At 36.3% G+C, this 24,457-nt stretch overlaps 2 protein-coding genes across 3 annotated transcripts in view; one reads left to right on the top strand and one right to left on the bottom strand.

Moving 5' to 3' along the window:
* GPSM2 (G protein signaling modulator 2) overlaps positions 1 to 1,749 on the bottom strand; it is a 27,268-nt gene extending 25,519 nt beyond the window's left edge. Inside the window, exon 1 of one of the 2 annotated variants that reach the window (XM_032217835.1) lies at positions 1,479 to 1,749. The gene's annotated coding sequence lies outside the window, so the exon portion shown is untranslated. The remainder of the gene's footprint in view (positions 1 to 1,478) is intronic. The other variant, XM_032217836.1, reaches the window with a different exon arrangement.
* Positions 1 to 24,058, top strand: part of AKNAD1 (AKNA domain containing 1) — a 26,471-nt gene extending 2,413 nt beyond the window's left edge. Inside the window, exons 2-18 of the mRNA XM_032217690.1 lie at positions 8,140 to 9,140; positions 10,485 to 10,547; positions 12,074 to 12,215; positions 12,307 to 12,449; positions 12,552 to 12,611; positions 14,082 to 14,215; positions 14,963 to 15,113; positions 15,437 to 15,606; positions 16,307 to 16,394; positions 16,593 to 16,669; positions 16,957 to 17,051; positions 17,136 to 17,280; positions 18,180 to 18,277; positions 19,827 to 19,952; positions 21,175 to 21,224; positions 22,473 to 22,676; positions 23,831 to 24,058. Coding sequence (XP_032073581.1) covers positions 8,140 to 9,140; positions 10,485 to 10,547; positions 12,074 to 12,215; positions 12,307 to 12,449; positions 12,552 to 12,611; positions 14,082 to 14,215; positions 14,963 to 15,113; positions 15,437 to 15,606; positions 16,307 to 16,394; positions 16,593 to 16,669; positions 16,957 to 17,051; positions 17,136 to 17,280; positions 18,180 to 18,277; positions 19,827 to 19,952; positions 21,175 to 21,224; positions 22,473 to 22,676; positions 23,831 to 23,974 — 2,891 coding nt within the window. The 3' untranslated portion in view covers positions 23,975 to 24,058. The remainder of the gene's footprint in view (positions 1 to 8,139; positions 9,141 to 10,484; positions 10,548 to 12,073; positions 12,216 to 12,306; positions 12,450 to 12,551; positions 12,612 to 14,081; positions 14,216 to 14,962; positions 15,114 to 15,436; positions 15,607 to 16,306; positions 16,395 to 16,592; positions 16,670 to 16,956; positions 17,052 to 17,135; positions 17,281 to 18,179; positions 18,278 to 19,826; positions 19,953 to 21,174; positions 21,225 to 22,472; positions 22,677 to 23,830) is intronic.
* The last annotated feature ends 399 nt before the right edge of the window (positions 24,059 to 24,457 follow it).

A 24,457-nucleotide genomic window follows, 5' to 3' on the forward strand; every position in this document is an offset into this window, starting at 1 on the left:
AATGGAAGCAGTGAACTTCCTCCCATAATTGGGCATACCAGGGGTTGTAAAAGAAATCTAATAGATGATAGATAGATAGATAGATAGATAGATAGATAGATAGATAGATAGATAGATAGATGATAGATTAGATAGATAGATAGATAGATAGATAGATTAGATAGATAGATGATAGATTAGATAGATTAGATAGATAGATAGATAGATGATAGATTAGATAGATAGATAGATTAGATAGATAGATGATAGATTAGATAGATTAGATAGATAGATAGATAGATTAGATAGATAGATAGATTAGATAGATAGATGATAGATTAGATAGATTAGATAGATAGATGATAGATTAGATAGATTAGATAGATAGATAGATGATAGATTAGATAGATAGATAGATAGATAGATGATAGATTAGATAGATAGATAGATAGATAGATGATAGATTAGATAGATAGATTAGATAGATAGATGATAGATTAGATAGATTAGATAGATAGATGATAGATTAGATAGATAGATAGATGATAGATTAGATAGATAGATTAGATAGATAGATGATAGATTAGATAGATTAGATAGATAGATGATAGATTAGATAGATAGATAGATGATAGATTAGATAGATAGATTAGATAGATAGATGATAGATTAGATAGATTAGATAGATAGATAGATGATAGATTAGATAGATAGATAGATAGATAGATGATAGATTAGATAGATAGATAGATAGATAGATGATAGATTAGATAGATAGATAGATTAGATAGATAGATGATAGATTAGATAGATTAGATAGATAGATGATAGATTAGATAGATAGATAGATGATAGATTAGATAGATAGATTAGATAGATAGATGATAGATTAGATAGATTAGATAGATAGATGATAGATTAGATAGATTAGATAGATAGATAGATTAGATAGATAGATAGATGATAGATTAGATAGATTAGATAGATAGATAGATAGATAGATATAGAAATAAATGATATAGATATAGATATAGAGATGAATAGATAGATTAGATAGATAGATAGATATAAATAAATAAAGTAAAACGTATCCCTCCCCCCCCCAGGAGCCTCTGACTAATCCAAATGCTGAAAGAAATGACTTCCTACAGAGATAAAGCCTGTCTCCCTAAATAAATAAATAAATAAATAAATAAATAAATAAATAAATAAATAAAGTAAAACGTATCCCTCCCCCACCCCCAGAGGAGCCTCTGACTAATCCAAATGCGGCCCCTTCCTCACAAAACCTGAGGCGAATCCTCCTCCCCGGTACGGTTTTCCTTTCAAAATGGCTCCCCTTTTAATTATGCGGCGTCCCGAACACGGGCAGCCTTTCTTCTCCTCCCTCACCTCCTTCTCCTCCCCACTGTCTCTCAGGGGGCATCTTCTGCCTCTCCCCCCCCCCCGTTTCGTCCCCACACCAAGAGGCCGCCGGGACGCTCCCCCCGTTTATATACCAGGCTCAGCGGTGCCCACGAAGGTTGGGGAGGGGGGGATGTTCCTTTTTCGCTCGCTTTCATTCCCCAGCGGCCTCGGGTTAGCCAGCAAGCGAGCGAGCGAGCAGGCGGGGCCCTCCCTTCGGCCATCCACAGCTCAAGGCCGTCGTCTCCGAAAATACCTCACCCCACTTTCCCGGGAGGCCTCCCCCACTTTCGGCTTCCACCTGCCCGGTTCAAGGCAGGGCGCTCCCCTCCCCCCCCCTCCGCCCCCTTGCGTGACGAGGGGAGGGAAAACGGAAGGGGGGGGAAAAAAACGGCCATCCGCACGGCGCACGCGCCCCGCAGCCCCCGCCCCCCCCCTTTTTTCCCCCTCCTCCTCCTCTCTTGTTTTTTAAGGCGCCGCCTTAAAAAAAAAAAATACGGCCATCCGCGCGCTCGCGCCGCGCGGCGCACGCGCCCCGCAGCCCCCGCGCCCCTCCTTTTTTTCCTCCTCCTCCTCTCTTGTTTTTTAAGGCGCCGCCTTGTTTTATTAATCCGGCGCTTGTTCCGCCCCCCCCCCCCCTTTCTCGGCTCCTCTCGGCATCTTTTTTTTTTTTTTTTTTTTGCGTTGGCCAATCGGCCACGCTCCTCTCGGCATCTTTTTTTGCATTGGCCAATCAGCCACGCTCCTCTCGGCATCTTTTTTTGCATTGGCCAATCAGTCACGCTCCTCTCGGCATCTTTTGCATTGGCCAATCAGAAGAAGAAGAGGGTGACGTTGATGAGCCCTGTTCCTCCCCGTCTCCTCCCCCTTTTTTCCCCCCTACGGTTAGGTTTCTATTCCGAGGGGAGGGGGAGAGATTTAAAGGGACAGCTCCCCTCGCGTCGGTCTCGGGCGATGGGGAAGGACCAGGATGGTTACTTCTGTGCATTGACAGGATCACGCAATATATATATAATAGATCGTCCTTTCGTTCACTTTTTGTTTTTAAACTATTGATGTGAGCACTCCAGTCGCTCCTGCACAGGGAGAGTAAAGTACAGATACATCTCGAGTTAACAGTTCATTCAGTGACCGTTCAAAGTTACAACGGCACTGGGGGGGGAAAAAGTAAGTTGTGACTCTTTTTCACACGACCATTGCTAATGGTCACGTGATCAAAATTCAGAGGCTACCAACTGACTCATACTTACGACGGTTGCAAATGCCCCATTGTCATCCGATCACTTTCTTTGCAAACTTCCGACCAGCAAAATCAATGGGAAAGCCACTTACACAGCACAACTGTCGCTGACTTAACAACTGAAGTGATTCATTTAACAACTGTGGCAAGAAAGCTCATAAAATGGGAGGGGGAACTCATTTTAACAATTGACTTCAGCAACAGAAATTTTGAGCTCAGTTGTGGTTATAAGCAGCGGTGGGATTCACTTGCCTTCCCTGCCAGTTCGCAAAGGTGAGCGCTTGTGTAGGTGTGCTCGCTCCGCTCGCATGCGCCATCTGTGCATGCGCATAAGGTCGCGCATTGCATTGCGGTGGATGGGCGGAGCCTCCTGCAGCCACCGCTACTAGAGAGAATCGGCTGAATACCATCTCTGGTCATAAGTCGAGAATTACCTATATATGAAGAAGTCGTGAGAATGAAGCTGTTGACAGCGTCTGTGAAAAAACAATCATTCTTTAAGCTTCATTTCCTGCCGTTTCTGAACTAATTCAAAAGATTAATATACTTGTGAATGAAGGCGCATATGCTTGCCTCCATTCTTTGGGACATGTTTCAATAATAGCAATAGCAGTTAGATTTATATACCGCTTCATAGGGCTTTCAGCCCTCTCTAAGCGGTTTACAGAGTCAGCATATCGCCCCCACAGTCTGGGTCCTCATTTCACCCACCTCGGAAGGATGGAAGGCTGAGTCAACCTTGAGCCGGTGAGATTTGAACCGCTGAACTGCAGATAGCAGTCAGCTGAAGTGGCCTGCAGTGCTGCACCCTAACCACTGCGCCACCTCGGCTCTTCCAATCACCTATGTGAGTTGAGGAATATGCATCCCCCAAACTTATTATAAACTAGCTTTAGGTTTCAACTGACCATTACATGGGGTTCTTCTATGCATGCTCACTTTTGTTATATCTTTTGTGATTATTTCATTATTTATATCCTTAGGGATTTTTGGTCTGTTGCCCCCACCCAAAGTTATAAGATGGGGCAGTTAATAAGTGTGTTAAATATGTACAGTACAATACACCTATCAAATCCTTTAGAGGATTCCTTCTAGAAAGTAGATTGTAACGTTCCCGTGGTTCGTCCATGAGGCCAATGTGGAGAAAAGACAGGACACAACCTTTCTCGGGATGGAGCGACCCAGATTGGGGGTCTGAGAGCCCCTTTTATTGAGATAGGACAAAGGCAGGAGGAGCAATAGCATGTGAGTAAAAACAACCTGTAAAAGTACAATTTCTAATCTACTGCTCAGAGAAGTTCTGTCTATATATGGTCAAATCCTGGGCGTCATTGGTAGGGCACATCTCAGGATGTTATGTTATGAACTATCAGGATGTTATGGAGTTTTAGGAGTTTGTTTTCTCCTGTGTGGTTCAGCGTGGCTCCGCATGCCCTGGTATGAACTGCGCCATGGGTGACCCACACCTACACAAGGAACTATATTACAACAGTAGATAACCACTGTTCAAGAATTGTATTAGAGTCATGCCTTTCCTTGTTCATTCACTAGATGCATATTCTGCCTTTTCTTGGAACCCCAGGTGATGTGCAAAGTATTGTCCAATTTCTTTCCCCTCAACACTAACCCTGTGAGGAAGTTTCTGACAATATTGTGTTTGCATAACACTGATCCACCAAACCACTTTGACCTAGTAGTGAGTAATATGGATTAATTTTTAAGCTTGGCAAGCCTTAAAGTAATGCTTAAGAATGGATTCACTGGAGCTGTGTAGTAGCTGAGGATTTATTTGGACTTTGGCTCTTTTTTCTTTTAAATTACAGAACGAACGTTAATGAAATTGGCGCGGCTAGAGAAAGGGTGGGGCAATGAAATAATCAGTTATTCACCAACAGTTCTTGGCACTGTTTCAGAATAAATGTATTCACCCAGGAAAAGGTGGGGCGGAAAAAATCATATTTAATACTTGCTTGACAGCCAGAACATGTTCATCCAAAAAACTTGCTGTACTAGTGCAACTTATCTGTGGCATGAGAGTGATTAATGTAAGAGAACCGCATTATTAAACACTTAACAGGCCATACATTCTAGACAATTTGTTATCCCCTTCAGCCATGCAATATACTATTTTCCTATGATACAAGTACCAGAAATTCATAATCCTTTCTTACAGTGAGTACTGCATGCAATTTCTGCATTCATTCGGAAAATTATCTGTATTGCTAAAATACCTTTTAAAGTATTTCACTGGGAATTTAATGTTTCTGAAATTTGCTTTTTATAAGTTTACCTGTGACGCCTAATAAACAAATCCTGTTTTATTATTTATTAGGGCTAGATAAAATTTTCTGGTCTCTTGCCAAGTCAGTATATTTTTCCAACTATATATATACATATACAAATAGATTTAAATATTAGGGGCTCCTTAATGTGCACAGCCATCAGTTTCTCACTGTGTATGTGAGCTTTGTGTCTCAAATATTAATAACAAACTGACAGGAATTTTAATTTTGTTTCAAATGTAGCTGACGGAAAAACAACTTCATTTGCTCTTTAATTAGAAAAAATGTAACTTGTTAAGAAATGCAGCTTTTAATTCCTAAAACCTTACTTCAGATGAAAAGGGCTACCCTATTTGCATGCTGGTGATAGAAAAATTGTGTCTATTATGGGGTATGCGTTGGGTAGTGGCAAATTCAATCAGCATATTTTTTTTCTGCTAAATGTTCAAAGGGAGAAAATGTACACCTAGGTGCAAGGCATCTTTTTCAGTCTTCTTTATACGAGACTTTCCTATTGTACCTAATAGTGCATTTGTATTTGTATTTGTATTTGTATTTATTTGTCTTGTATGCCGCCCACTCCCGAAGGACTCCGGGCGGCTCACAATAGACAAGGGAAAGGGGATAAATAGACAAAGACAAAGACAACACTTTAAAAACACAACATTCACAATTTCCGTGGGGCTGGGTGTTTCACAAGCCCCCCGGCCTGCTGGAGCAGCCAGGACTTGGTGGCTTTGCGGAAGGCCGGGAGGGTAGTAAGGGTCCGGATCTCCACGGGGAGCTCATTCCAGAGGGCTGGAGCTGCAACAGAGAAGGCTCTCCCCCGGGGAGTCGCCAGCCGACATTGGCTGGCAGATAGGATCCAGAGGAGACCCAACCTGTGAGATCTGATCGGTCTGAGGGAGGTAATTGGCAGGAGGCGGCCTCTCAGGTACCCAGGCCCGATGCCATGCACAAGGCTTATTTTATACTTTATAATATAGCAAAATTGCTCTATAACAGTTGAACATACGCTTGTCAGATTGCTACTTTCCGTTTTGGGAGAAAATTATACTTTAAACATTGCCAAAAAGGGGAGAGTTTATAGTGGGAACAGGTATAGTACTTCATTCTCAGATTACATGTTCTAGCACCATGATGGTAAACCTATGGCACGCGTGTCACAGGTGGCATGCAAGCCGTCAGCTCCAGCATGGACATGCGCTGATTTTCAGCCTCTCAGAGGGCCAGGGGAGACCATTTTCACCCTCCTCAGGCTTCACGATCCATTTCTGAACTTCTGGGTTGCCTGTTGGGCTGGTTTTTCACCCTCCCCAGGCTCCGGACACTTTCCTGAAGCCTGGGGAGGGTGAAAACAGCCTCCCTGGTCCGCTGGAGGCCCTCCAGAAGCTAGAAATGGATCGTTTCCGAACTTCTGGTAGGCCCATTGGGCCCATTTTTCGCCCTCCCCAGGCTTCGGAGGTTTTCCTGGAGCCCGGGGAGGGCAAAACCACCTCCCCAAGCCCCCCCCAGAGGAGGAAATACCAAGCTCAGCTTGGAGGCAAGCAGTGTGGTGCGTGGGGGGGGGGTGCGCGCATGTGCATGTGGGGGCGCACTTTGCATTATGAGTGGCAGCATGCACATGCGCTATTGCACATGCGCCCTTGCATTTCTGGCACCCAACAACAAAAAAGTTAGCCATCGCTGTTCTATCATCTTTTGGTAATAAGTGCTTTTTACTGTGCAAAGCATTGTTTTATGAGAAGATTATATTTCACTAAAACAAGGAGTAAAATAATTAAGAAAACTATCTTTTAAAAGGATTTTCAAATTCTGGCAGAAATGCCCAGTGATGTCATCCCTTTACAACTGCTAAATCTACATTCTTAGAAATTACCTACCTAGAGATAATTCATGAATATGGTGCAGAGGTCTGCTCATGATCTTAGGAAGCAGTCCCATATGTTGTCTGGAGTAGGTGGTTAAATAATTAATTTTCACAAATAAATTATTTAAAGTCCTTACATGCAGATAGACATGTTTATGAGAGCCTCAAATGTTACGTTTCACTTATAAACACATCGAATCAGTCCCAGTGAAAATAAACATTATTTGATAAATAGATTAAGTTTACTTTAATTTCAGGCTTTCAAAATGTGGACTTGTTACTCTTTATTCTCTTTATGCTGAATATCCTGAATAAGGGCAGGATCAAAGTAGCAAGTAACAAGGTGAATGGTTGCATTATTAAAGATACTGTACTTCTCCAGGCCAGCTGTGTTCAGTATAGAGTTACAACTGACGAAATAAAATACACTTAATAAAGAAGAGCCTTATATTTTGGTTACAACTAAACTAGATCAGAGGAAGCCGTGTAAGGATTTTTATTTTGCTTGCAACAACTATCTTTGTTTCTTGAAAATTAAACAAATATTTCCCTATCGTATGTAAGTATCAAGGTTCATTATTGATTTACCATTATGTGATATATACAGTATATAATTTCTACTTTTTATAATCTAATGAAATTTCTTATTTTTTTGTATATATTGAAGTTCTTAGCCCTATATACATATGTGTACAGAGCGACTTTTATTGGGAAAATATGTGTATTGGAAGAAAGATAAAAATGTCTTAAAACAAGCATGCAGATGTTAATATTAAGTTTTTTAAAAAACTTTTGTAATATGTGTTTTTTTAATGTTGTACGCCGCCCTGAGTCCTTGGGAGAAGAGCGGCATATAAATCCAATAAACCAAACCAAGTTTGTTTGCACTTTATAATTATGACCTAGATTCAAATTAAAATTTGTCATCCTGGTGTATTTCAAAATTAGCACATTAATGAGTTGATTTATATAGAAAGTGGGAATGTTGGAGGAAATTTTATATAAAATCACTATTTTGTATGTGTCTAATTTTTAATCACATGTGAAGCCGTGATTCAGTTGACATAGATAATATAATTGTTCTGATGTGCATTGTAGGTATATGTGTCTTTCAACCCAAATTAGATCCTTGGGTTATCACATAGACTTCTTTTTTTTTTGGAACAAATGCAAGCATCAAATGATGAGTCTATGACAATTTTACAGAAAGGAAATGGAAGATTTACAGTATTTAATTGTCTTCTTATTCATAACTCAGATAATTAAATGTGTTCTCTCAAATCTTACAGAGCTTGAAATCATGCAGAATATGATCAAAATAGAAGTAATTTCAATATAACAACATTCGCTATATGAAAAGTAAGTGAATAGTATATTATTTGATATGCTTTACTCTGAAGACAATACTGACAATGAGCAAGAAGATTTGCCTTATGATGGAGATCTACAACATAGAGATCAATGTAGTTGTGATTCACAGAATTTAGAAGAATTCATTTCTGTAAAATATGTCTCCCCAACTGTTTCCACATTGACATCTTCTATCAGCAACCTGTCAAATGAAAATTCAGACTGCCAAAAGCAATTGTCTCAAAGGAAAGTAAATGCGGTGCTATTGACAAACAAGAATGACGTAGAATTTGCCATGACATCAGGAAAGGAAATACAATTTGGCGGTTTTACCAGTTCAGGAAGAAATGAAGAGTTCTCCAACTCAAAAATGTCAGATGTCCTTTTACGTCATTTTCCAACAGAAGACTTCACATACCAATTAATTGATTCTGAGACTATCCCAGAGATATCGCTTACTGACAGTTTTGATGAAACAGTGCTAATAAAAAATAAGAGTTCGGAAAATACAGGGATATTTCGCCCCAAAGAAGAAATGAAGAATAGTGAAAGGAAAGTAAGTTGTAACTTAGTTGTCAAAAATTGGGATTTGACTCAAGATAAGCTATCTTTAATAGATGAGGGTGTTATTGTTCGTAACAGCAAATACTGCAACATGGATGACTCACAATTTCTAATCCAGAAGGAACCTGGAAGACTTAATGAAGACTTAAATTATACCTCTACCCACAAAGAGTATCAAAATCAACAATACTTTCTGGATAACACTGAAAATTTTCATAATCCCCAATGCAATGAACACCAGGTTTATTATAGACTTCACGATTCCTCTGAGACTTCTCCAAAAGTCAAAGAATTAAAAAGAAGTAATGAAAGCTTTGTTTTTAAAAGAACGAAATCTTCCACAAATTTGCTTGGTAAAGATGTGCTAGAAGCATTTACATTTTTGGAATCTGATACAATCAGAAATCAAGAAGACGAAAATGGAACTTTTGAACTTGATCAACAGCTGGAGGTAGATTTAAAGTGATTTACCTGCATATAAACTAGCTCTGCTTCTGTATGGATAAATTCAATCACTGATTTTTGAGTTAGATCTCCAAATCAATGCTGGAAACCAACTTTAAACATTTGTTAATTTAAATTAAATACAAGGGGGTTTCTTCCGGATTCTTGATTGTGGGGGGATTGCAATCCTAAACCACTTCCATAGTCTTATTAATAGAATGTTTCTTAATAAATATACATACAATTATACTGCAATAAATGCAGTGTGACATACATGTGCTGAAGAATATTTAAATGAACTGAAATTCAATGGAACTTTAACAAATAAAATTACAAATTAAGACTAGTTTGTGATTTTTTGCCTATTCCACGCCCACTTTATTATTATTTTTAGTAGAGTCCATTGCTATTCTGGAATCAGCCTTGGAACTCACTGGTTACTGTGAAAATAATTTTAATTGTTCTTTATCATAATAACTCAAATTATCTTTATTTATGATAACAATTCCTAGTTTCCAAATCATTAATCCATTATTTCCAGTATAAATCTCTGGCAATATTACAGTAGTAGCTAATTTATGACAATATACTGGCTCAGAACTCTCCTTTTATTTGGCATTTTCTTCAAATTAGCCTGCTTGCTAGCTTTTCAGCAATATTATGTATTAGAAAGGGCTCGTTTTCCAATCTTCCTCCATTTCTACGTTTGCAATGTACTTCCCATTATATCATATCATTTCATTTTCATGTTTTCTGCATTCTTATTTTTTTTAAGGTTTTAATGTATGCTGCCTTGAATCTGCCCAGTTTGATGGCCCATATGGATTTTAATAAATAATAAATAAAACTACAGTAGTTAATATATTGTTCTCCTGGCTAATGGCCTGTGTTTTACTCTGATTTTTTTTTTCTGAACAAAATTCTTTTTTTTCCCCTTCACAGTTCTTGCAGGACTTGTTAGCAGCTTACTGACTATAGAAGTTAGAATGCTTTTGAGCATCCTATGACCTAGATCAGCAAATCTGTACCTATGGATGCTCAAGGGTCTAAAATGATACCTAAAACCAATCAAATTAAACTTTTAATTCTACACTTCTTCAAATGTATGAAATCTTCAGTCATTGTTTAGGCATTGGTATGCAAAATCCCATGAGATCTAGGAGTAAAATTGCTAAACCCTCATAAGATTTAAGGTGATTTGGGGAACCTGAAATGGGAACCTGACTCCTGCCTTTCGTTATTGTAACAACTACAATATCTACAGTTGTTGAACAACATTTAGCAACTTAATGTTATGCTGAAAATATTAACCACATTCAAAAATGTTTTACTGCACCTTTTCAAACTACAGGTGCTGACAAGACAAGCTGAGGTTCAAAATCATATCGACCATCTAAGATTTAATAGTCCTAAGGTAAATCTCTCAGAATAAGAAATCAATTTCGTTATTGAGGATAACTTCTTAATAAAAAAAATAATGTATTTTCTTTTTCTATAGCGCTATCAAATTGTATGCAGGGTACATAGTTTACCAAACTTAAATTATATTATTGCAGGGTACAGTGGGGATTTAAAATTAAACTGAATACAAAAAATATTAAAATTTTGTTCAAAAATATTAAAATCTTGTTCAGAAAGAATGTTTTTGCCTGGCAATGAAAATATATTGACGTAGATGAAAGTATGTTTTCCTAGGGAGAGTTTTCCATAAATAAGGCACCTCAGTTGAAGAAACTTTTGTGTTTTTGATAACATCACACTTCTGTTTTGGAAGAGGGCTTCTGAAGGTGAGTAGAGTCCATACCATGTACTTAAAAGAAAGAGAAATTCCTTGAAATATTCATGGGCCACGTTGTGAGAACCTCGCCATCATTATCGCAAATCTCAATCCCCATTGCCAAATTAACTTTTGTGGAACAACTCAGCACTTCCTGATTTCTGTAATTAGGATTGCTGCAGTTTGTGATTAATATATTTACAAATTTCGTTTTTCAAAAGTTGGGCAGGAAAAATAAAGAACCAGTTAGCTCTTATCCTCCATTTTCTTTATTTTATTGTAACACTGGAGCTTTAAATAATGCCTTAATTTATTCCCAACATCTACCTTATTCCCTTAATTCCTCTCCTTCCTCCCAATTCTGAAAATCACCCCAATTTTTTCTCCTGTTGGTTTGCTTTACTCTTTGATATTCAAAAGCTTTCAGTCTCAAAATTTAATTTATTTATCTTTTAAAGCATCCGATGATTAAAACAATTCATTGGGAAATCAGGGATAATAGAATTAATTTCCTAATGTATTTTCCCTCTGACTTATTTTATATATAAAAGCTGTGGTTTCTCTTCAGATCATATATTGTTTTTAGAAATATTTTATCTAGGTGTTTGCCTTCTTTTTCTTAGGGCATTGCAGGTTCTGTTAAAGTATGCACAGAATTTTTAGAGTTGACAAAGTAGGAATGTTTAGAAGCTTTTAATTTAACATGATAACATTATTTTATCTCCTGATTTAGTATCTGGCTACAAGTTATGCTTTCTATGTGCTTACTCTGAAAGCCACACAAAAGATTTTATGGATGGATGGATGGATGGATGGATGGATGGATGGAAGGAAGGAAGGAAGGAAGGAAGGAAGGAAGGAAGGAAGGAAGGGATATCCTGATAAGGAGTCGAGCTCTGTAGCTCAATGGTTAACATATCTGCCTAAGAGGCAATAGAGCACAGGTTCGATTCCCAGTAAGGGTATGGCTAGCTGATGAGAGCTAAATAGCTTGAAATAGATCTATACTAGTCTCCCTTTATTTATTTATCAGCACAAACATTTTATATATATATGTGTGTGTGTGTATGTATAAAAGGATGGTATAACTGAGAGAGCAAGTGAATGATTTCTGTTGTTAATGCTGATTTTCCACTTTTCAGTGATTGTGTATATTTTCACAGATACCTCCTTGTTCAAATCCACATACAGCAGAACTTAGTATTGAAGCACAAAGTGCTGGAATAGCTTCCAAAATGTCTGCCTTTTCTCCTGCAACCATTCCTATGGAGCACATGTTTGGTTTTTCCCAAGCCCCTCATCCAGGTACTTCAAACAGACTTCACAAAAAAAGCAGGTTGTTGCCTTGAGAAAAAATGTCCATTTTTTATTGATCTTTTTAAAATTTTATTTGTAGAATCACGGTCTAAAAATATAACTTCTTCATTACCGTTAGTTGATGCAATAAGACAACCGTCTGCGAACACTCCTTTTCTGCAAAATATAACAGATGAGACGGAACAGATATTAAAGAAACAAACTGAAGAGCTGAAAGCAAATGTAATGCCACATGTTAATTTTTAAATGTTTGGAACGTGACCTATTTTATTAACCTCTCATCTGCAAGTTCAAATGCAATGTATTTCTTTCCTTTTTTTAAAGGTTGAAATATTTTCTGAGTGTATTAAACAGAATGTATTCTCAGTACAAGAACATTTTCAGGTAAATTCAACTTTATATGTACTTTTAAAAGACAGGAGCTCCATTTGAAGACAATCCATTTCCATGATGTAGTTCTGATGTAGAAGAGGGGGTCAATCTATCCTCCAAAGCACCTGAAAGCAGTACAGGGAGCAATGGGTGGAAATTAATCAACCAATCTAGAACTAAGGAGAAATTTCCTGATAATTATAACAATTAATCAGTAGAACAACTTTCCTCCAGAGGTTCTGCATGCTCCAACACTGGAGGTTTTTAAGAACAGATTGGAGAACCATTTGTCTGAAATAGCATAGGGTGTCCTGCTTGAGCAAGGGGTTAAACTAGAAGACCTTCAAGGTGCCTTTCAACTCTCTTATTCTGTTAATCTGTTTTTAATAGGGACTAAATTTAATTTATTAAGCAACCCTAGACTGAAAGGAAAGCTACATGGCAGAGTCCCATCATTCACACACCCACTGATTTATTCCATGCCTTGACCTACAGCATTTCCTCCTTACTTAAATTGGTGTGTTTTGAATTGTTTTTCTCATTGAAACAAACAAGAGGGATAATCTGTGACTTTTATCAGACAAATAAGGAAGTTCTGGATTCAAATTTTCTCTTTACACACTCTGTTTCAGCTGTTATGGGAGCTTGGTTTTCTATGATAGGGAAATGTTTATTAATATAGCAGTCCCTGAAATTATTCACATAACAGCACAATTTGATTTCGTTTCAGTCTTCCTACACCGGCCTTCGGCAGAGTTAGAATTGCTACAGCAGCTTAGATTCAGTTTTTTGCCTTTATAAGCGATACTGCGTGATTTTTATCATTTCAGAATACTATAATATGTAAAGCAAATTTACTGCATACATTTTGAGATGTAAATGGGTGAACGTAACTATGACTTGAATACCCTGTGTTAGAAGTTAACAAAATAGTTGAACTCAGTATAGTTAGCCTTGTATGACAGAATGGAAACCACTAGTATAGAGTTCCTAGCCCTGTAGTACTGCACAACTTATGACCACTTCTAGAGAGCAAATAGATGTGTGAGGTTACTGTTTTGTGTCATGCTTCCTCCTCTTCTGTTAAATTTGATTCAGAAGCCTACGTGTGCATGGACACCTCCCGCGTGAAAAGGGTGTGCAGAATTCTGCATAGAGTAATGTACCATTTAGACATTTTAACAAGTGCTTATTTTCACAGAAGAGGTACTTTAAGTACTGAAGCAACAAAATTATAACAGTGCTCAAGGAATGAGTTCGATGGGTGATGTTTGGCAACAATTAAAGCTGGAAATCAGTTTAGAAAGTTTAATGTCATTCGGATTTAATAATTCTGTTTATATTGTTTCTTCCAAAATTGTTGGTATTATGTATCTGAGGAGAATTTGACATTTCAATTTCTATTAATGGAATAGATTACTTGAATAGATTTATAGTAAAATTAATATGGAATTAAATGATTTTATTATTTTTTTAATGAAGTTTTTGCAACTTTTAAAAGAACAACTGGAGCAACTGGAACATAATTATGTAGCCACCAGGGAAAAGCATTATGCTTTGCAACTTCAGAACCATAAGCATTCATCAAGAACTATTGGAAAATTTGATGCTAACAGGTCCAGTATTAATGTTTTAAAATAACATAGCTGTTATTTTTTTTTAACTATACTATTTTGTTAATATTGCAATCTGATCCTCTGTACCTAGAAATAAAACCTATTGATGCTTTCAGTTATTTCAGTAACTAGAAATAAAACCTATTGATGCTTTCAGTTAAAAATACGTATTTGAAGTCTTTCCAAATCCAGTATTTATTGTCATAATCTTTTTTGTTGGGTAAATATTGAATATTTTATAATTATAAAGTGATCATTGAACAGCCCAAAATGTAAAATAACTGAATAGATAATAACCAACTCACTCCCATTGTCACAGATAAAAGTATAGTAGTAAGAGCAGGTAATTTTTTTCTACAGGTAACTTTATTACTATTAAAAGATGTAGGCAACATAGAAAAATATAGCTGGAAGATCAAAACTATGCCATTACTATCTCATAGTATAGAGCCCATTTTTCTTCTTGGTTCTCTACAGAACTGTCTATCAATTTTCTCCTCCAAAACTAAGCCGTTTCTTGCTAAATCTAACTAGTGTTTTCATCACTGCAAACATGTTGTACTTTACCATTCAACTTCACTGTTTTCAGCAAATATTAAACATTATCTATCATAAAAGGAGTATTTCAATTTCCAGTTTCTCATTTATTTTTCTATTGTTTCATATCTTACATCTGATAATGAAAGAACAGAGCAAAATTAATCTTATATATAGTTTTGAGTGGGTTTTTTTTTTTTTTGTATTTAGAAAAGTAGAAGGGGAAATATTTAAACTTGGGATGTTCCTTGACGATATCAAAGAGAAAATTGAGAAGACATTCGCTTCATATTCCTCAACATATATAACATCACCGTCACTCACATCCCCCCCATCTTCTATTTGTTCAAGCTATTCTGCGGTAATCCATTATTCCGTATTTTGTAAGTCTTAAAGATTGATTAGTGAAAAAAGAAAATAATGTAGTCTTCAATCCAAAGGAATTTTAAAAAATAAGTATTTTTATAAATACTTATAAGTATTTTGTTTCTGTTTCATCCAGAAAATTCTTTTCAAAATTACAGCTGTTTCTTCAACAAAAATATTTTCTCAATTATCCAGGTTATATACTATAATCTTAATCAGCATTTTTAAAGCAAAGACAGAGCACTTTCAATACATTTATTTTTGCATGTTTTAAATAGATGTATTGTGCTTCCTATTTTTCTCTTATGCTTCTTTCAGAGTCCTTTGATTACAAGTACCAATGAACCTCCAAAAAGAAATGTTGCAGGACTAAACATTCCCCAAAATGAGAACTGCTGGAAGAAAAAAAACCATCCTGTAGAAGGAACTCCACAAAAGGCATATAAAAAATCTATACAAGGCCACAGCAACCATCCATCCCAGCAAATGTAAGGTTGAACTTTCATGATAATCACTGAAATTGATTAAATTTATTAAGGATGTCCCTCTGGCTTAGTTGAGATAATATTCCAAGTAAAAAGGTGTAATAGGCTATTGGTTACTTTCCAAAGATAAATTGAAAAGAATGTTATGTTATGTTATGTTTTGAAAAATAAACACTAAAAATGGCTTAATCAAACACAAGCTGAAATTTAGACTTGCGTGAAAGAATGGAATGCATTAAAACTGAAATTATATAAATATATCACTGTGGTTAGAATTCAGAGTGTTCTTTTATGTCTGACTCAGTATAAATTAAGAATGTTAGGTTTTTTCTTTAAATACCAATGGGCATGACATCAGTTTGAGGAAATTTAATTATTTTGTTTGTTTCAGCTTTTCTGGACTTATATGACTTGTTATACTTATTATTATTTTTCTAAATGCCTGTTACATAAATTAAGTGATTGCTGCTGAAGATTTTAATGTATTTTTTTTAAAGAATATGATTAAAGGTTTGTTATAAAATGACATCCACTGCAGCTTCCTTTAAATCTGTATCTAGGATTGGGACAAGTATAATTAATAATACTCTTCAAAGTTGAAGAAACTTGCTATGAGGGTTGAAATTAAACAACATTCTTATTAGAGAAAAGGAAGACATTAAAGAAGGAATTTTTAAAGATTCGTATTTTGCTTTTTCCATAGTCCTCTAGAACTGCAGAAGAAAAATATCCATTTAAAAACAATGTCATCTGGGGACAAAGCAAGACAACAAACAAATAGACATATTCTTGTAAGTCAAATTCATATTTAATCTGCTTAATGGTTCAATAAATTATAGTTTAATTATGTAATAAGTACATGGCTATAAATTGCTATAATGTAATTACGTAATAAGTACATTGCTATAAATGAATGTGCTAAGTTGTTTGTCATTCTTATTGCTTAATTTATTAACCACTCTATATTTTATTTTATTTTTATATTTTAGATAAAAGAATTTGACCAATACCCCAGATCCCATAAAACAAAACAGAATTATAACAATGAACAAGAAAACACAGATAGGTAACTTCCCAAAATATATTAAATTTGCTATTTTTTCCTTTCTCATATTCTTTCATTGTTAGGCACTGTTCTCTTGAACCAAAACCAAATATTATCCAAAATGACAATTTCACTATATAAAGTTCAGAGCTTTTTATAAATAGAATTATATCTATTGGTGGTAAATGCATTTATTCATGTGTTGCTACTAATTGGCCAAGTATCAGAATATCGATCCAATTAAGTTTCAATATTTCAGATAGTAATCTGATACTACACAATGCTAATCATCTTTTCATTTCCATTAGGAATTTAAATGATCTTCAAATAAGATCTTCAGTTCTAGAAAATTTAAGCAGCAAAGAATCTAATGAGGTTGATTTCAGTTTATTGAATGAACAAGGTAGAACAAGATAAAAATAAACATTTGTGTTTTAATAAGTAATGAAATCATTTAAATAAGAAGCATCCATTAATCAGTTTTTTTAACCTGTAATATTTTCCATAGGAAGATCAGCTTTAGATACCTTTGAGAAAGTGAGACATTCTACTGATAAGTCTAAAATTATTATTCATCCTACATTGAAAATGCAGTTATCAAGAAATAAAATATGCTCCTTTTATTCTAATAGGTTCGTATGTGTATTGCTAAACATAGTATGAATCAAATCAGCATCCTTATCAATATAAAATGCAAAAAAAACCAAGGAAGTTTACCTTACAGACTTAAATTGCAAGCCTACACATTTATTTAGAAATGAGGTCAACTGAATCGTATGTATGTATGTATGTATGTATGTATGTATGTATGTGTGTGTGTGTTACCATACCAGGGGTTGTAACTTTAAATACATACCTATTCCCTGGCTCAGCTGATAAGGAGAAGAACTCTGTGGCTTAATGGTTAACACATCTGCCTAAGATGCAATACAGCCCAGGTTCTAATCCCAGTAAGGGTATGGCTAGCTGATGAGAGCTAAATAGCTTGAAATAGATCTATACTAGTCTCCCTTTATTTATTTATCAGCACAAATATAACAAATGTAACAAAAAGGCAACAGTAAAAAATATTGGGTTTCTGTCTGGATGGTCTCTTGTGACGAGCCGAAGGACAGAGAATGGAAGTAGTGATCTTCCTCCCATATTTGGGCATACCAGGGGTTGTGACTTTAAATATATACCTTTCACCCTGGCTTGCTGATAAGGAGTCGAGCCCTGTAGCTCAGTGGTGAACACATCTGCCTAAGAGGCAATAGAGCACAGGTTTGATTCCCAGCAAGGGTATGGCTAGCTGATGAGAGTTAAATAGCTTGAAATAGATCTATACTAGTCTCCCTTTATTTATTTATCAGCACAAATATAACATATATCCCAGATAAGTGATTATTAGATTTCAAGAAAAACTTTTCTAGGAAGAAGATAATTAAGATTAGCAAGATTTATTTCTGCATAAGCTTGCATGGGATTGCATCATTACCTGTATGTTTGCTGTTAAATTTCAGTTAAGTGTTCTATTTTATTTTTAATCTAGAAATAAAACAACAGAATACAGAAAAACAACACAAGGACATTCTGATTGTGAAAGATTTCCAATCTTCTTTGAAGGAAAACCAGATTTAGATGTAACAGGTATATAAGGTGTCACTTATTTAAATTCATTTAAAGTAAGACTGAAGTTTCTTTAGCCTCTCAAAAAAATTGCTCTCCATCAGAAGAAAGGGTTCGGATTTTCAGATGGCCTTGAATCTAGTGTATATGAAAGAAACCTTGTGATGATTTCTTCAATCTTCAGGTCACAACGTATTTCTTTTATCAGAACTGGCACTGCATTTAGGAAATTGTGATACTCACTTCTCTCTTATAAAAACACCAAGCACTTAAGCAGAGTAAACTAATCCTGCATGTCCTTCGATTTATTCACAATCTCTTAATGAATTTGGCTCTCCTTCTACAGCCATATAAAACATGTCACTTAAGATAATGAAATTGAAATTAAACCACGGAGATAATTCATTGGGTCAGCTTGTTCTTAGTGACAAATTTAATTCCACATAAGAAACAGACTTTTCCTTCTGTGGCCTTTCGATAAACGCACTAACAAAAATGGGTCTAAACACAACTGTTTGGGAAGCCAAAAAATGACTTCTTGTACTGAGTTTGTAAGGTGACAAATCTGAAGTTCCAAAAGACAACTTTTATCACATCCTCTTCATTATTCCAAACTACCTTTTAATATTCTTTTCCTTAACACAAAGGCATTTACATTAGTAAATCTAGCCATCCTTTTGAATCCGATAGAAGGGCAGCTCAATAATATTCCTTCCACTATCTATAGTAGATTGCCTCTGCAAATGCTTGTAGGCAGCTGCATTCCTGATGAACTTGTGGCTATATCATGAAAATGCTCTATATTACTGCACCACGCTCAATGCTGTTATTCCTTATTAACTAATATTTCACAGAAAACATTAAATAATATTCAGAAATATTTTACAGAAATTGCTTTACTGCATTTGCAATAACAAAAAACCAGTGAGTTTAAACTTGCCAGCTTGAAACAGCTGACAGCTATTTAGGTTACTAAAATTATAGTTTTCTAAAGTGAGTTATTGACTTGTTTATCATATTTAACTATTTGGATCTATGCATGTGCCTATTCATATCAACATTTTACAAATAAGCCTATTTGGTTTGCAGACATTGCTTATAAATTGTTTTATGATTACAAATAGATAAACAAACAAACAAACTGAAAGACACTATAGAATGCTAATTAAAATAATAAAGCAGATAGAAGATGAAGTGATATCTTTTAGCTAGGAAAAGCCCCAACTTAGTCAGTTCAATTCATGCATTAACTGGTGGGCATGGCAACCAATTTTTATTTATTTATTATTTATTTATTTGTCTTGTATGCCGCCCACTCCCGGAGGACTCCGGGCGGCTCACAAAAGACAAGGGAAAGGGGGGAACGAGACAAAGACAACATATTAAAAACAAAACCAACATTCACAATTTCTGTGAATGCCATATTATTAATTAATATACTATGGTTAATATCAGGGCTCTTTCAATGACTATGCCATCAATCAGAAATGATAAAAAATACAATAATGAAATATACACTCCCATATACGTTTATAGCGTCTAACATGGCTGTATAACTTTTGTGGGCTAGGTAATGAAATAGAAGACATTTCATTCTGTGACCTACGAGAAAGTTCATCTAGTAAAGTTGACCTGGAACCTCAAATTAAACCTCCTGGATCATGGATCCATCATGGACACAAAGAACTAAATAAAGGTAAAACACCTAGCATCTCTTCATCCCGGAAAGAGAAGTACACACAAATGTTACAAATCTAGTATAATAAAGCAACCTAAAGCGTAGAAAATAGAGAAGCTTATAAATGTGTCTCTCCAGGTATACATACACACTCATGCATTCTGTTACTCATACAATATTTTATTTCACACTTAATAGATTACAGCTTAGAATTCCAAAATTAGAAAACCATTGTAGAAAACAAAAATTACCTTTGTAGATGATTTATGTTTCTTATAGAAGAAACCAGGGAGGCCGTCTAACTCAATCCAATCAGAATAGAGCTGGAAGAGACCTTGAAGTCCTCTAGTCCAATTCCTTGTTCAAGCAGGAGACTCTATGCCAGTGTTTCTCAACCTTGGTGACTTTAAGTCCTGTGGACTTCAACTCCCAGAATCCCCCAGCCAGCACAGCTGGCTGGGGGATTCTGGGAGTTGAAGTCCACAGGACTTAAAGTCACCAAGGTTGAGAAACACTGCCCTATGCCATTTCAGATAGTGGCTGTCTACTCGTTTCTTATAAAATCTCCAGTGATGAAGCCTCTACAACTTCTGAAGGCATTGACCAGATTGATATGAGAGCATGTGCTCATTCATAAGCTTTTAGGAACTCAGTAGTGAATTTAAGGTCATGTACCTGGGTCAAAAATTGACCCGTTCACTATGGACCAAAGAATTACAATTACGTACCACCTGGAGTTTCAGAATCATTTCGCAAGGGCAATCCCATTCTTAACATATTATGGCTTTGAAGGATTCTAGATCCATAGAGTGATTTGGAGAGATGCTGTCAGAAACTCCTTAAATGAGCTTTTTTCCCCCTGAATTTGCAAACCTAGAAAAACTGTCTATTGGATTTAAGGTCAAATAGGTATAATATACATGGCTGCAGGGGGCCCCAGAACAACTTTTCCCTCTCAAACCTCCTTCGCTGCAGTCTTGCAATGTATTATGTAATTCAATTTAGCAGTTATATTAGCTATCTATATCTAAATTATACCTAAAAAGTTAACAAAGGACCACAAAGCTGGTGAAAAATTGTGGGTTTAGGATTATGGTAAATTGCCTATTCTGGGTGAGACTGACTTCCCAGATTCAAATGATTACTTTGCTTTTACAGAACTAATCTATGGAAACAGAGTTTGCAGCAAGACAGCAGCCAAAAAAAATATCTCATTATACATTTCAGTTTATATCGATAGTTCTCCCCATTACGGGCATAAGACGTGATATTTACAAAGTGGGTTATCATGTGAGTGATCTATTACTTTTTCTGATGTGGTCATTAAGTGAATGGCTGCTGTCATTAAGTGAATCTGCAGTCTTTAAGCGAACCAATTGTTCGCTGTGGGGCATTTTTGCAGAAAATCACGCACTCCAGTTTTCAGCAAAACAAAAATATCACAGTCACTTGAATCCAGGATGCTATAAACCGCTGTAAACGCAGTCACATGACAGAGGGGAACTGTCCATCTGAGCTTCAGAGCTAGGCTGTAAGTACCTTTTGGGAGTCTGTTGTAACTTCAAACAATTGCTAAACGAACGGTCATAAGTCAAGGTCTCCATGTGTTGCAACGTATTTTGTTTTGCTGCGTGACCCGTCAAAACCGCGCTCGACTAAGCCGTGCCTGATTAAACTGCGTTGCTGATGTCATCAACAGGGCGACAACAGCCAGCACGGAGAAAGAAGGGCGCTTTAAATAATGCTTTGAAAGCAAGCGGATTCAACTTAAGGTAAGGGTTAGGTTTAGGGTTAGGTTAAGGGTTAGGATTAGGGTTAGGTTAAGGGTTAGGGTTAGGGTTAGGTTAAGGGTTAGGTTAAGGGTTAGGATTAGGTTTAGGATTAGGTTTAGGGGGGTTAGGTTTAGGGGTTAATTTTAGGTTTAGGGTTTACAGCATGCTTCTCTCTCCGCGCTGTTGTCGCCCTGTTGATGATGTCAGCTACGCGGTTTAGTCGGACGCGGTTTAGTCGAGCGCGGATTTGTGATGGAACCGTTTTGCTGTAGAAAAAGTTTGAACACAGTAAAGCAGAATTTGGCCCATAAGTATTAATCTTTTCATAGCCTTTATAAGTTGCCGTCTCCTAGCAAAAGATTGTATTACCATCTTCCGAGCCACCTTTTCTAATAATTGAAAGGCAGCATTATAATAATTCAAAACATTTTGATATTTAGGGCAGGAACTGCAAATAATGAAATATAATTATTTTCAGGTTCATCGCAAAATAATTGGGTTGCTTATCAAAGGATTTGTAAAAAAGAAGAGAGAGAAAATTGTATAGATAGATGTGACAGGTAAGGTCTGTTACAGTTTGTGCAAACTTGTCCTTCGGTGAAACATTAATTATGCAGATATATTTAAGTTAAAAGGGAAAAATTGTAATTGTTGGATGTCTTTGCTATTGTGCAAAAATGCCTGAAATCAGTCTGTCAAATAGTGCATTATTAACATCTTGATTTAAATTGTTGGATTGCCAGGTTTTTTACATTTTGCATATTAGACATGGAATGTACTGTATGAACATTTTTTTTATTTTCTTATGCTCTGTCTTTTTAGACAGAATCTATATATTCCCCAAACTCGCTATTCAAAGATGCAGGATAACATTATCCTTTCACCACAGTACCTCTCTGGTAGCAATATTAATGGAAGGAAGTCAGTCAGTAATAGAAGAAAAAGACGAAGTAAAGACATAAATAACATGGTAAGACAAGATCATTATTTACAAAAGCAATATTGTTTAGTGCTTGGTGGAAAGTCTGAGAAATTTATATTTCTGATGTTTTTAAGAATTTTGAGTTGTCATGCTCTCAGTCCTGTTGTTTAGGCAATAGGTCCCAGGAAATAGGTCTGTTGGAATGAATCCCTGCTTAGATTTGCTTGGCCCTGATCTTGCCTTTAAAATCCTGTTTTCTTCCTTAGGCCCCGGATATGGAAGCAGTATGATCTGTTGAATAAGTTCCCCCCCCTGCCCCCCCAGCACTTTATGAGTTTGTATATGGCTACTTTGGGTTTTTGTTTTAATGTTTTGTTCTATTAAGTGATTTTTTTATTGTTTCTTAGTGAAGTATTCTGCCCTATGTTGTATGCTCGCTAGGGGGTGTATATATACCAATCAATGAAATGACTACCGTATTTTTCGCAGTATAAGATGCACCTTTTTCCCCCAAAAGAGGCTGAAAATCTGGGTATGTCTTATACACTGAATACAGCATTTTTTGCCTACTGAAATAGCAATAGCAATAGCAATAGACTTATATACCGCTTCATAGGCCTTTCAGGCCTCTCTAAGCGGTTTACAGAGAGTCAGCATATTGCCCCCAACAATCTGGGTCCTCATTTTACCCACCTCGGAAGGATGGAAGGCTGAGTCAACCCTGAACCGGTGAGATTTGAACCGCTGACCTGCTGATCTAGCAGTAGCCTGCAGTGCTGCATTTAACCACTGCGCCACCTTGGCTCTTTCTGAAACCCCACCCTTCACCAAAATGGCCATGCATAGCCTTTAGGCAGCTTCCAGAGTGCTCCTGGGGACTGGGGAGGGCAGAAATAAGCAAAAAAATGAGTCATATTTTTGCTCAATTTTGCGCCCCCCCCACAAGCCCCCAGGAGCACTCTATAAGCCTCCTAAAGGCTATTCATGCCTTAAAAAAAGGGGGGGGCTCATTTTTGCGAAAAATGGGCTGTTTTGGTCTACAGAGTGCAAAACCTTTTTTTTTTTAATTTGCTTCTTCAAAATCTTGGTGCGTCTTATACTCTGGTGCGTCTTATACTCCCAAAAATACGGTAGTTAAAACTAGATTGTTTAAACTAGCTAACAAAATATATTTGATGATTATGAAATTTTGGCTTTAACAGATATTAAACTGCACTTTGGATAATGCTATACAGATGGCAAACAATTTGAAGACAACAACAGAGCTTATGATTCAAGCTGTCTCAGAAGATTTAGCCAAAGTCAAAATTCAGGCATTATCCAGTGGAACAGCTCATCAGTACTGACAGTGTATTTTGGAGACTAATAAACTATATCTAGAATAGAGGTATTCCATGCAAAATTAAAATAAGACTACTGGAAAAAGAAACTTCTCATGTTGGTTTTGATGTTAGCTAAATTCTGTGTCCAAATAAATCATTATTTTTACGGACCATCTTAGATACATCACAAAATGTTTTAGTTTCCTTAAAAAATTAATGGTTCCTTATAATCAAATATTATGCTAACAAGTGATATGTTATCTACATTCATAAATGGAGATAGTCAATACTGCTACTCATATTTATCTCCTAAATGCACTTGCCATGTTTCAGAGGTATCTTATTCATTCACCTCAGCACCATCCCACTAACTTCCTGTGCAAGCCAGGAAGGACGGGGAACAGCCAAAATAGCATACTTTTATTAAGTAACAAACCATAATGCCATCAAACATGGGTTTTAAATTAATAAATTACCCAATGATTCTGGTAACAAATTAGGAACTGT

This window comes from Thamnophis elegans, chromosome 5 (assembly GCF_009769535.1).
Source record: "Thamnophis elegans isolate rThaEle1 chromosome 5, rThaEle1.pri, whole genome shotgun sequence".
Classification (NCBI taxonomy): Eukaryota; Metazoa; Chordata; class Lepidosauria; order Squamata; family Colubridae; genus Thamnophis; species Thamnophis elegans.